Raw genomic sequence first — 14,502 nt, forward strand, 5'->3', positions numbered from 1 at the left:
AACCACTGAACTATTATCCCAACTTGATCTTTCCTTAATTTATATTTTATTTATATTTACATGTTCTATTTGGTTTCTATGGCATTAATATTTCTCTAGGATATTTTTTTGGAGACTGGATTTCTCACTGTGTAGACCTGCCTGACCTGGAGCACACAGAAATAGGCCTTCCTGTGCCCTGCAAGCACCAGGATAAAAGGCATGAGCCAACACGCCAAGTTCCTCAGGAATCTTTAACTCTAAAACAGATATGCAGTCCTTCTTAGAAGGGAGAACAAAACACTCACAGGAGGAAATAAAGGAACAAAGAGAGGAGCAGGGATTGGAGAAAAGATCATCCAGAGATGGGTGCGGATTCACCTGGGGATCCACCCCATATGCAGCCACTAAACCCAAGCACTATTGCTGATGCCAAAAAGTGCTTACTGGCAGGAACATGATATGGGTGCCTCCTCAGAGGCTCTGCCAGATCCATACTCATACAGAGGAGGATGCTGGCAGCTAACCATCAGACTGAACACGAGGACCCCAATGAAGGAGCTAGAGAAAGGACTGAAGGAGCTGAAAGTGTTCACAGCCCCATGGGAAGAACAACATTATCAACCAACCAAACTCACCACATCTCCCAGGGACTAAAACACCAACCAATGAGCACACATGGAGAGACCCATAGCTCCAGTTGCATATGCAGCAGAGGATGGCATTGTCTGGCATCAATGGGAGGAGAGGCCTTTGGTCCATTGAAGGCTCATTTTCCCAGTGTAGGGGAATGTCAAGGCACTGAGGTGGGAGAGGGTGGTTGGGAGAGGGAGCACCCTCATGGAGGCAATGGGAGAGGAAGAGGAGGGATAAGATTGGGGGAAGGGGATAACATCTAAAATGTAAATGCAGAGAATATTAAAAAAAAAGAACAAAACTAAGACAATGAGGCTTACAGTACAAGAAGGTAAGAGTCAATGACCATCATGGTAGGGCACATAACAACAGGTAGACAGGCATGACACTGGAACAGTAGATGACACCTTACATTTAATTTATAAATAATACATAGATAGATAGATAGATATGATAGATAGATAGATAAATAGATAAATAGATGATAGATAGATAGATAGATGATAGATAGATAGATAGATAGATAGATAGATAGATAGATGATAGAACAAACTGGTAAGTCTGGTTCTTTTAAAGCTTCAAAACCTGACACTCACCAATATACTTAATCCAACAAGGACATAAATCTTATCTTTCCTAAATAGTTCTACCAACTGAAAAGTGAGTATTGAGATGTATAAACCTATGGGACCATTTCCATCCAAACAACCACATTCCATTCACTGCCCTCTGCCCCCAGCTATGTATCTATAATTCAAAATGTACTTTGCCCAAATTCCTAAGTACCCATATTTTTCAGCCTCAACAGTTTAAAAGTTCAACGTTTATTTGGGGACTCAAGGCAATATCTTAACTGTAACCCCGTATAAAAATTAAAGAGCAAATTACACACCCCCAGTACACAATGGTAGAGAACATACATCACCGTTTAAAAGGGAGGAGAAGGTTCACAGTGAGGATACTGGACCAGATCAAGGCTCAAAGCCAGAAGGAGAACTCCAAATGCTGTGGCTCCCTGCTGAGGTGAAAGAGCTCTGAAGGCTCTGTGCTCCCAGCTTTGGTGACTGCAACACACAACTCCCTCACACAGATCCCACTCCCTTGTGCAGGAGACTTTGACAGATGTCCCTCAGCTCTGGCATCTCCAACATCTTGGGTACTCCAACCCAATCCAAGCTCCATAGTCCTGGTTTCACAAAATGGTCCCTCAGGGCCTCCACGCAGAGACTCCCCTGCCACATGGCAGGGCTCAGTGGCTATCTGTGAAAAAAATGGAGGAAGATTCCATAACATTATTTTTATATCCTTCATGAATCCAAAGCCAGAACCAGGTTGCCCAGGGCTGACAAGTTATGCAGCCTGCTTGGGATGGACCTGCCCTCCCTCGATCACACTGCAAAAGCTTTGATTTGTTCTTGCTTCCTAGGAACAGATAATTCTTTAGGCCTTTTCACTCCACAAGTTGCAGGATTAACTGGATGGAAACTGACCCCGAAGGAGACCCTGAACACAACACTATTTCATTTCGCCTCACCTCTTTAGGCAAAGCCCTTAACTCTTAACATTCAATTTCCTGGTGCAGGTGGAAGCCATTCCAGAAAGAACAGGTAAGAGCCCCACCTGTACTTGGAACTGTCCCATGCCTTTGGATCAGATCCCAAAGACCTACCCCACAGACATCCCCCCTTTTTTTGCCTCCTCCATCCCCCCTTCATGATTAGGCAGATACTTGTTACTTAGGTGCACAGACACCAACAAGACCCTGCCCTTGGGTTATTCCCACACCCATGGTTCAGAACTGAAAGACCCAAGCTGCTAACCCAACCCCGACCTACTGTCTGCCCAACCCTGCTGTCCTGCGGCCACAGGTCGACATCTGCTGCTCATGTGCAGGCTACACCATTCAGAAGAAAAGAGATCACCTGCTGGTCCAGTGCCCATGCTTGCTATCAAAAGTCCAGTCTCCTGCCCCTCCCATATTGATGGAGACTCTCTGCTGGATCAGAGGTCACACTGACTGCCAGAGATAAAGACCACAGAGACCAGAAAGTCAAAGGAGAAACAGAAACTAAGGAACAAAACAACCCCTCCCCCCAAATCAAACACAGAAATTGGCACCTAGACCAATATCCATCCTAAACCCAGATGCCTATATGCCAGGGCAATATGGCACCACCAGAGACAAACTATCTTAATACGGCAACCCTGGAGTAGTCCCATAGAGATGAAACACACAAACTTAAAGCCAACTTTAAAAAGATGGTAGGAGTCCTGTCTTAGGGCTTATATTCCTGTATAAAACATCATGACCAAGAAGCAAGTTGTGGAGGAAAGGGTTTATTCAGTTTACACTTCCACATTGCTGTTTATTACCAAAGCAAGTCAGGACTGGAACTCAAGCAGGTCAGGAAGCAGGAGCTGATGGAGAGGCCATGGAGGGATGTTACTTATTGGCTTACTTCCCATGGCTTGCTCAGCTTGCTTTCTTAAAGAACCCAGGTCTACCAGCCCAGGGATGGTACCACCCACAATCAGCTGGGCTCTCCCCCCTTGATCACTAGTTGAGAAAATGCCCTACAGCTGGATCTCATGGAGGCATTTCCTCAACTGAGGCTCCTTTCTCTGTGATAACTCCAGCTTGTGTCAAGTTGACACAAAACCAGCCAGTACAAATTCTTAAAGAGGAAATGAATAAATCTCTTAAAGAAATCCAGGAAAACACAAAGAAGCCATGAGAAGAAATGAATAGATGCCTTAAAGATATCCAAGAAAAAAACCAAGCAGATGAAGAAAATGAACAAAACCCTGAAAACTGAAATATGAGCAATAAAAAGAAAACATGCTAAGGAAATCCCAAAGATGGAAAACCTAGGTATGCGAACAAGAACTACAAATGCAAGCATCACTAAAAGAATGCAAGAGACAAGAGAGAATCTTAGGCAGAGAAGATACGATAGAGGAAATTGATACATTGGCCAAAGAAAATGTTAAATTTAAAAAGTTCCTGAAAAGACTAAACCTAAGAATTATAAGGATAGAAGAAGAAGGTTCCAGCTCAAAGGCCCAGAAAATATTTTCAAAGAAAAAAAATCATAGAGGAAAAATTTGCTAATCTAGAGGAGATGCCTATAGATTACAGTTCACAGAACGCCAAGTAGATTGAACCAGAAAAGAAAGTGCCATATATATATATATATATATATATATTCAAAACACTAAACATGCAGAACAAAGAAAGAATATTAAAATCTGCAAGAAAAAAAGGCCAAGTAACATATAAAGGCAGACCCCTTAGGATAACACCTGCATTCTCAACTTGGACTTTCTAAAAGCTAGAAGGGCCTGGAGAGATGTCATGGAGACTATAAGGGACCACTAAATAGATACCGTGGATAGATTGAGTGTAGATGGGGCTGGGTTGGATGGGGGAAGAGTACTGAGAGAGACAAAAGAATTAGGGCACATTTAGGGGTTGAGGTAGAAATGTAGTGCAATAGAAACTCTCAGGACTCTAAGAGGGTGACCCTAGCTAAGACTCCTAGTAATGGGGGATATGGAACATCTTCTATAACCAGGCAAGTCTTTCATGGATGGACTGGGACACCAACTAACCACAAAACCTTTGATATACATTTGTTCTGCATACAAAATGTGCTGGGGTGAAGATGGTGTAGGAATTCAATGACTGATGCAGCTTGAGTCCCATGACACAAGAGGGACCCCACCACTGACATTGCCTGGAAGGGCACAAATCAGGGACAATAGGCCAGAGACCTGGACTAGAACAACAACAGAAATGAAATTATTCCCAGTGCTGTTCTGCTATACTCATAGACTGGTACCTTATCCAATTGTCATCAGAGAGGCTTCACCCAGCAACTGATAGAAACAGAGATCTACAGCCAAACATTAAGTGGAACTTGGGGAGTCCTGCAGAAGATGGGGAGGAGGGATTGTAGGAGCCAGAGAGGTCAAGGATACCAATAAAACAAAACAAAACAAGACAAAAAAACCCCACACAGAATTAACTAGCCCATGTCATAGGGCCTCACAGAGACTGAACTGCTAACCAAGGAGCTTACAAGGGGTGACCTTGTGTAACTTGGTCTTCCTGGGGGTGGGACTGGGGGCTCTCTCTTACTCTCCTGATTTTGGGACCATTTTCTTTCTACTTAGTTGCCTCATCCAGCCTTAATATGAGTCTTATTACAACTTGATATGTGGTTACTATCCCTTAGAGGCCTGCTATTCTCTGAAGGGAAACAGAGGAGGAGTAGGTGGAGGAGGGAGTTGGGGGTGGGAGGGACTGAGGAGAGGAGGGAGGAGAAATTGTAGCAGTGATGTAGTATAAAAGAGAAGATTTAAAGAATAATTTCTGTTGCTCTTCTTCTTCTCAAACTATATATGTTGTAGTCTTTTCCCATTTTTTCCTTTTTTACTGTAGACCTGCTTGAGAGTAATCATTAATAGCCACATGCCACAGGCTATATTAGGGTGTCCTGGAATCTCCTCTACCAAAGAAAGGAGTCCAACGCTCTTCAGTTCAGTCTCAGGCAGAATCTCAGGATGAGGGCTGATGGAAGCCACAATCCTTGTCAAAATATCACAATGGTCTCTACCCCAGTTGTGAAGGTTGTTTCCCCCTGAAAACTCTTGAGCTGGGGCTCCATAGTCCACAGTGCTCAAGGCAATAATGTCTTCTGAGAGCTTCAGGATGGTCTATGAAGCACTAATCACATGTTTAATCTCTTTCCTAGTCTAAATTTCCAAAATCTTCCCATTGTTCCCCAAACCATCATGGTCAGGCCTGTCCCAGCAATACCTGCACTCCTGGTGCTGTGTCTATCTTAGTTACTGGGGAGAGACACCATAACTAAGGCCACTTACAGAAGAACGAGTTTAATGGGTTTATAGTTCTAGAGATTGAGTCCTTGACATCATGGTGGGTAACATGGCAGCAGAAAGGCAGGCATGATGATGGAGCAGTAGCTAAGAGCAGTAGCTAAGAGCTGCCATCTGATCCACAGACATGAGGCAGAGAGAGAAGTGTGCTTTAAAAAGGGACAAAAACCCTCCAGTCATTCTATTTGTCCAACTACATGACACAACAATCCTTTAGAAAGGCAAGTATCCTGACTTCCACACAGTTGCCCAGTTCCTGTTTTAGGGCTGCTGTCCCAGGACTGGACCCATGTGTCTGACCACTCTCTTCCAATGCAATGAAAGTTATATCCAATGTCAGAGATGCATGTGACAGCCCTGATGCTCAGTGCCATTTGCCATGGTCACTTCTAGCCCTAGATCCTGTTTGTTTGGTTGGGCCTGAGGCTGGGTACTGGAGCAGAGGAAGGGTGTGTGCACCTCACATTGGGCATTCTGTTATGGAATGAGGTGAGACCTCATCTGTGACATAACTGCCACCTCAGGTCTGGCTGAGCTCACTCACTAACTGCCATTAGTAAAGTAAGGGCTCTGCAAGGTCTATGAAGATGAGAAGGAAGCGTCCAAGGGTTTTGGGAAGTCTACGCAACCCTGTTCCCCATAAGTTGTGTTCTCTGCCCTCTGTTCAGCCAAACAGCAGTCATTTCTTCCCATCGCAGAACCCCGTGCCTCAGCCTGCCCTGCGTACCAACCCTCTCTCTGTTTTCTACCCTACCTCTTTCCCTGCTCTGAAGAACACTTCCTACTTCCCCACCTTAATGATTGCTATGCCCAGCTCCTCCTGTGTAAACAAGCTTCCCTCTAAGGGTCCGGCTTATTTCACTACCCCCTCCTACCGGTCTACCATCATGACCACCTCTTTTACAAGAGCACCGCTGGATAGTTCCCCAGTCCTTCTTTCTCATCTGGAAAAAAAAGCTAGTCATTTTCGGCCAGAGTGGGTAAGTAAAAAACCTCAAACAAGAAATCCTTGCTGATGGTTCACTTCAGAAATGCCACGGCTGTTTTCTCAGCAGCTCGTCACACTGAACACAGTGGAAGCAGTATGATGAAGTCAGCTGATAGCCTAGATCTCATCTCCCTGATTTCTCTCACTGAATCTGGCTGTAAGCGAGGAACACTCTAGAGGGTTTAGCTACATGGGAGCCCTGGGGAGCTCCTTCCTCAGTCACCAGAAAGCCTTTTCTGAATGTGTTTCAGCATATCCTTCAGGGATTGAGCAAGAATTCTCTAGACCCAGAGCCTGGACTTGGAGAAAACAGATGGGACCTCACATCCTTGGTAAGTGAGGGTTAGCATCAGGAAGCTCAGCAGCACTACAGGTGGTGGCTAAGTGGACCAGGAGTCGGCCCCAGCCAGGGTCAGGATTCTGGCTTCAACTTAGGAGTAGCCTTGATTGTGGGTCTTGTTAAGCTGTTTTATGACTTGGCACGAAAAGGAGATACTGTGGAGTATGTCTTTTCACAGTGCAGGGATGTCATAACAAGTAAAAATTGTGAGGACATCAGTAGATGCTTAGAGTACTTCACAAGAGAGAAAAGGAAAAGAGGCAACGAAAGAGTCTGCATTCAACGAGAGCACCACACACACACACACACACACACACACACACACACACACATACACACACACATGCACACACACATACACTACAGAGAAAAGCATTACTCTCTCATGAGTTAATAATACAATTTTCAAGTATAATGAACATTTTGTAGTTACAATATATTGTGTTGTCTCAAGAGGAGTATAGTGCTATATGAGGTTGTATCTGGAACTATAAATTCAGGGCAATCAGTAAAAAGTTTACAATGTGGTCATAACTGATAGGAAAGAAAATATACTTCATATATGAAACATATCTGGGAAGCAACCTGCATTGAGAAGACAGTAATGCATCATGGGAACAACCAACAGTAAACAGGGCCAGACGTGGTTGATGATGATTCAGAAATTACACAGCATATTTAAGTTCACCAGCTACATGACTGAGAGGGTCTCCAGGAACAAAATATAAGGTCCATTTATTTGTTATCTTTGTGAAAACTGATTAGAATAAAGACACATTCATGATTAACATAGAAGGCTGGTGTGCCTTCTGAGGAGACTGCTCTCCTGTCTCTGGATACTTGATAGGAAGGAAGAAGCTTATCTTCTACAGCTGACACTTGTCACCAGTGCTATAATGCTATGAGAGGCCTTTGGAAGATATGCTTATGAAGTACTGACGCTTTTCCTAGTTTCTGCTTCAGGAAAGCTCCCCCAGGTCCCAACAAGTTGCTTTGATTTTTGCCTTGGCCCTGTCATCTGAAGGAAGATGTCCATGCTATCACACAAACACACACTAATGTTATGGCTCCATTTGTTTAATTTTTACCTCCCCCAGTTGCCCTTAGACTAGAACATGGGGTACTCTTGCCGGTTGATGAGGTTGATGCACTAGGAGGAGTCAGGCAATGGTGTTTCAGTTTCTTTCAGTCACAACGGGACATGAGATACCTGGGTGGTGACTGACACAGCTGGTCTGGCACATTTAAAGTCCCTCTCTGAATGTCTTCTGAAAAGATGACAAAATGGCTTCCCAGAATTTTCCTTATGAAACCTAATTCCCTAGAGATATGAGTGGGCCACTGCCCTGAAGGTTTTATAGCCAATTGTCAGGACAATGACCTAGCTTTTCCCTGATAAACTAAGAGACCTAGAACTGGTCATGAATCCCATTCACTGTTTCCTCAGGTACAATGGAAGCTGCAGCCAGAGACAAAGACTGGAAATCAAGAAGTGGAAGAGACTCAAGCCCTGAATTAGCTTGCTGCCTTCACTCAGGAAGCACTGGCAAGTACAGCCACAATGGAGGTGCTGCCTAAAAAGACAGGATCCAATCTTGCTGGGGTTTGAACGTGGACTCAGTTCCCCCACTTGTTTTTAGTTTGTCTGAAAAGCTCAGCAATGTGGTCATAACTGGAGATTTGATGGCAGTCTGGAGCTGGTGAGGGGCAAATAGGTGACCTTGGTGATTACTTTTGAGGGTGTCTGTCACACTGAAAGGCCTCAAGAAATCTAGGCTTGTGCTTCTGGATTTAGATTTACATGACTAACTGGTCTATATAGAGATGAAGCTGAAAGTGCAAATAACAGTGAGATCTGTTCGAAAACTATCTCAGGACAGTGTGAGTTGTCATTGTTCAAGAACAGAAGGCTTACCAAATAACTGTTTTGGGATGGAGAAAGCAGAAGGTAAGATAAAACATCACCCCATTCACATGTTGGGAAACTCAGACCCTCTGCACAGGCAGAGGCTGACCTGTGCACGAGCTGCCATTTGCATCTGCCAGGACATCCTTAGCAAGTTCATCAAGCCAGAGAAGCACAGCTGTGGCTGGCCTGGCCGGAAATACAGCGCAGACACTTCTGTACATTTGAGATCAGAGGCTGTGCTTGTCCAAGCTACCCACCTATGGCCAACAAATTCCACATGCTTGTAAACCTGGGGACAATGCCTCTTGTTGGCACTGTTAGCAAATCATACTCCTAGAAACATTGGGACCAGGAGCTTGAGACCTTTAAGAAGTAAGCTGGAATTCCAGAGTGATGTGGCTGCAGCTAGCAGAGACTTGATTATCCCCCATGTGGGATTCTTTGCCCTGGGAAGACCATAAGCTCTTCAGTGTAGGAAAAGAGAAAGTCACACCCAATGGGAAGCTTTGCCTGACGTCAACTTCCAACATTAGAAGCATTTGTCCTTTACATTAATTGTACAATATAGATTCTCTAAAGCTTGTCTTTGAGGCTTGTTTTCTTTAATTCCTGGCCCTCACTCCTATCAACTGGACACATAAACCCATCACTTTAAACTATAACCTTCTACCCCTCATCTTTAAGTCTTTTGTTATAATCTGATAAGATACAGTCCAGCTTTAAAAGCTCCAGAGTTTTTAAAAATTTCAGTTATTTAAAAAGTTCAAAGTCTGTCAACTGTGAGCTCTTATAAAATAAAAATCAAGTTTTATACTTCTAGTACATACAATGGCACAGAGTAAAAGTTCCTACTCCAACATGGAAGAATCGGGGGCATCACAAGGAACGATTCAGAGCAACCAAAATCATCAGGACCAACAAAACCCACATCCACCAGCTAAGGCTCTTAATGTGGTTTCCTGGGTCCCATCACTTCAGCTCTGCTTCTTGCAACACACACAGCAACTCTTCTAGGCTTAGGCTCACTCCATATTGCCAGTTTTCTGTTGCATATGTTCTAGGGTCCTGGTTCATGGATTAGAAAAATATTAGTGATTGACTCTAAGTCACCGAAAATGCACTGCTGTAGCAGTAAGGGAAGAAATTAAAGCACTCCCTTTCCCTTGGAGGCATTAGCCTAAAACGAGCCAAGATTTAAATTTTCTACTTTATGCCCTTTGTCTTCTGTCTTCTCTGTTTTATAATCTGTGCCTGACTGAAGGCTGTCTTGTGAATTTGTCCTTGTCTGTTCCTGTGACTGTATGTCTGTGTGTGTAGTCTGTTGTATGACTGAATGTTTGTTCTTAATAAAGGACTTTCCGCTGTATCGATTAAACTGTATAGAAAGCATCATGTGGGGAAGGAAAAGGATACTTTATAGAAATCTTTAACTGAGTTTTACATGTGATTAAGTCACTGGCTTCAACTAATTCCAATGGACCCAGACAACAGATACCACTATTTATCAATATCCATAAAAGGATGCCTTCAACCTTTAAGATAGATCTTAGAGGGTTTCTTTCAACCTCTGCGTTTGCTGATTAAAGCAAATGATACACATGCATTGTCCTGGGTGAAGCATGGAAAGGTTAAAATTGCAGCTGTGTCTTAGCTTAGGTTACAAGAGTTGGTCACATGGGGCATCTAAGGCAAGTAAAGTTGATTGTTATATTGTTCTCTAAAAGGCAGGTTAAACAAACAGGCTGAGTGAGTACATAATTGGATAGCAGTCTTAAATGACTTCAACAAGTATTATTAACGCTGGGTGTGAAGTCTAGCAAAATCTCTTAGAATGTTGGATATCATTATTTTTTTTAATATTTATTTATTTTATCTGAGTACACTGTAGTTTTCTTCAGACACACCAGAAGAGAAGAATCAGATTCCATTACAGATGGTTATGAGCCACTATGTGGTTGCTGGGATTTGAACTCAAGATGTCTAGAAGAGCAGTCGGTGCTCCTTTCTGGCTGAGCCATCTCTTCAGGCCCCAAGTGTTCACTGTTTTGCTGAGACATTAGCCACACCTTCGCCTCCCAGACTTGTGCTTCCCCTGATTATCATGGAGTCATTAATGTTAACAGGGAGGACATTCCTTGAAGGAGGAATATAAAACTATGTACAGTATTTTTCAGACAAGCCTTATGCCCACAGCAGTCACTGACACTCGTGGAGACACATGCCCTGCTGGCTCTGTCCCTGGGGTAGGAACCATGTCATTCCACCCTACCAAGGCCAAGCCAGACCTGACACCATTTCTCAGCCCAGTTGCAATGCACTGCTGACATGAAAATGTCTCTTAATTCAACCTCATTTAGCTTCTCAAGACACAGGTAGAGAGTAAGCCACTTTTTTGGGTAAAGTACCACACAAATGGCCTCCTATGCTAATTCTCCATCAAGTCTTTGTTGCCTCTGAAATACCATGAGCTGGGCTTCCACTGTTCACATTTCTGTCAGAGTTCTTATGCTCCAAGCTCCATTATACCAAATGTTCAACATTCAGTGGTTTCTTGAGTCCGAAGTTTAAATCTCTTCCGAATTACTGGGAAAAACAACATGGTCATGTTTATCACAGCAACGGTTCTCTGTACTTTAACACCAACTTCTGCCCTGATTACATCCTGTTGCTGTGATAAAAGATCCCAACAAAGAGCAGCTGAGCAAGAAAACATTTATTTGGCAAGTCAGTTACAGTTCGTCACTGGAGGAAAGTCAAGCCAGGAATTGGAAGCAAGTGATTAATCCTATCCACAGTGAAGAGCAGAGAGGCCATTCACTGTGGCATGGACAATCTACCAACAGCCATGCCCCCACAGGAGAGTAATCCTCCCTCCAGCCCTCCCTATATCCCTCTCTTCCTTCTTTCCTCTCTCCCTCCCTCCTTCCCTCTGAGCCACTAAGAGCCAACAACTCCTCCACTAATGGTGGGGCCAAAGGATCCCTTCACATATCCATGTTTGAGTTTCTACTTGCTTGCTCTTGTAAAGGTCTGTGTGGGAACCATAGCGTCTACGAGCTAATGTTAGACGTTGGCATTCACAGCATCCAATGCCTCTTACATTCTTTCTGTCCCCTATCCCACAATGTTGTCTTATTCCTCGGATAGAGGGAATTGATTAAAGATGATCCCAGATGAGATTTCACAGCTACTCATACATGGTACTTTGTCCAGTTAGGAGTTTTGGCATTAGCCACAACCAATTGCAAACTGAGTAACCACACAGCACCTTCCTAAGAATCTCATCAAAAGCAAGTGCCAAGTGGTAGTCCAAGGCCTCAAGGAACTTGACTCTGCAGCCCTTGACTCACTTGCAGTGCTTTCTGGCCTATTCTGTGGTTTTATTGTCAACATCTTTCCGCTACTTTTGCAATCTGTGTGTGCCTTTATTTCAACTCCTTGAATAACTGGCTGAGGACCTGGACACTGATCACCAGTACACTAGATCCTTTTTACCCATTTTATTGGATATTTTATTTACATTTCAAATGCTATCCCCTTTCCTAGTTTCCCCTCTGCAAAACCCCTATCCCCTCTTTCTCTCCCTGCTTCTATGAGGGTACCCCCCCTACCCACTCCTGCCTCCCTGCCCTGGCATCCCTCTACACTAGGGCATTGAACCTTTACAGGATTAAGAGCCTCTCCTCCCATTGATGCCCAATAAGTTCATTCTCTGCTATATATGCAGCTGGAGCCATGGGTAACGCCATGGTACACTAGATCCTTAACAAGACATAAGCATCAGACACTTCTTAAAACAATGTATTCCTGAGAACCCTCTAACTATACTCTCTTGAAGCGAGATAGCCCTCTATTTGGAATTCAGGAAGACTCAAATGAATATGCACATTCCATTCTCTTTCAACTTCATTACACTTCTGATGTCATGGAAGGAAGAAAGCATGTATATGCTCTTGTCTGTACTGAAAGATATGAATTGAAATATCCACAATTCAGAAAAGGAAATGTGAGGGTATGGTTTAATCCAGGTCCACATACAGACTGTTCCCACTTCCCAGAAGCTTCTATCTGATCCTGTCTTCCTCTCTCCAGGGAACCCTGAAGTGATGGGACCTCAAGATTTCTAAACAACTTCAGGACCCAAAATGAGGCCACTGCTGCAAAGCTAAAATATCTGGGACAGACAGTCATCAGAAACAGAATGTTGACCATGTATCATTCCGTGGATAAAATAAACAAGGTGGACATGGTTCACAGAAATGTTACATTCGTAAATAATTTAATAACTGAATCAATGTTAACTACAGATCTGCAAACAAGAGAAAGGAAGTTACTCTATACTGACCTTGGGTCACTACTAAAGGAAGAATGCATGCATAAGCTTTAACTTGTACTGAAAGGACATGATGTGTCAACATTTTTTGAGGAAAAATCATGAAAAAAATAAATATGCAAATAGGAGAAACTGGCATTTTTCATGGAGATTTCAACCTCTGTGTGAGAAGTGGGATGAAGAAGGTAATGAAGGAGACAGCAAAGACCATTGAGGATGCTGCTCTCCTCAGTCATTCCTTCATGAGTCAACAGCAGGCTGAACGGTAGTCTCAAGGTCACAAGGTAGGCCAAACACAAGGTCAAAGCACACCCTAAACCACTGAAAATAACAGAAAAGCTTCGGCTCTGAAACCATCGGAAGTTAAGCTAGAAATCAGAACCAAGAAATACACACCAATATACTAGGTATAGATATGAAATCATAATTTTTTAAAAACAAAATTTGTGAGTTTGTGTACAATACAATCATAGACGAAAACTGACATCATGTAATATAGACAAAAGGAAAAAAATATGCTTTTTACTATAATCCAGGTACTACAGAATGAATCAAATTGAAAGTAAACAGAAAAAAAATATAGCGGTAACAAATGAGCCAGATAAAAGAAAGAAAGGAAGGAAGGAAGGAAGGAAGGAAGAAAGGAAGAAAGAAAGGAAGAAAGAAAGGAAGAAAGAAAGAAATAATATGCTCAGGTCAGTTTTGTAAAAAGATCAATAAACCAACAGTTTTCTAGCTAATCTAAAAATATGGGTTAAAGAGATTTGCCCATCTCTAAGCTAACATATATTAAATAGTAAAACAAACTATTCCTGAAATACAAAATTAAGGAAGAATATGACACAAGAGACACTGTATCAATGTACTAAAATATGTCAATTATCTGGATTAAGGGTATAATTTGCCAATCATGTGACTCCACAGGTGTGGGCTAACCTAGTCGAACTGTCCTTTTACACTGGTGAGTAGAGGTTAACCTAATCTAGACAATGCCTTATACCTCTGCCTAGAAGCCTTGTATCATGGGGGCTTCCAGATACTGTTGACTCAATAATACAAACTATCACTGCTAACTTCCAAACATCTTATAAAAGTGAAAAACATCTTTTCACAGGCTAATGAGTAAATAGCACATGGACTAGATAAAAGCTCGGAGACTGAAGAAATTACATGCACTTTCCAAGTCTGACATTTGAGGAAGAATTAGCAGGAAAAACTATCAAAGCAATAGCAAAGAACATTCAGAAAACACCTAGTGCATGTGTGGAACACCAGCCAAAGGAGGAGGGAACGTGACAGTTGAGGCAATAGTGGGTACAAATCCCCTCTAAACTAAGACAGGGCCTGAGACAACAGTGTGGTGAAGACCAGAGGGTTGCAGGGTGGGTGAGCATCAGAAAGATCTGTTAAGTAAT

General features: G+C 42.9%; 1 protein-coding gene across 1 annotated transcript; it reads left to right on the plus strand.

Annotated features, from left to right (window-relative positions):
• Positions 1-6,104: 6,104 nt before the first annotated feature.
• LOC308428378 (uncharacterized protein) lies at positions 6,105-8,364 on the plus strand (the record flags this gene model as incomplete). The annotated part of the gene is made up of 3 exons (XM_080926770.1): positions 6,105-6,497; positions 6,757-6,837; positions 8,293-8,364. 3 exons carry the CDS (start codon positions 6,105-6,107, stop codon positions 8,362-8,364), a joined length of 546 nt encoding a protein of 181 aa, XP_080782896.1.
• Between the last annotated feature and the right edge of the window lie 6,138 nt (positions 8,365-14,502).

The sequence above is a fragment of the Micromys minutus genome, assembly GCF_963924665.1.
Source record: "Micromys minutus genome assembly, chromosome: 12".
NCBI lineage: Eukaryota > Metazoa > Chordata > Mammalia > Rodentia > Muridae > Micromys > Micromys minutus.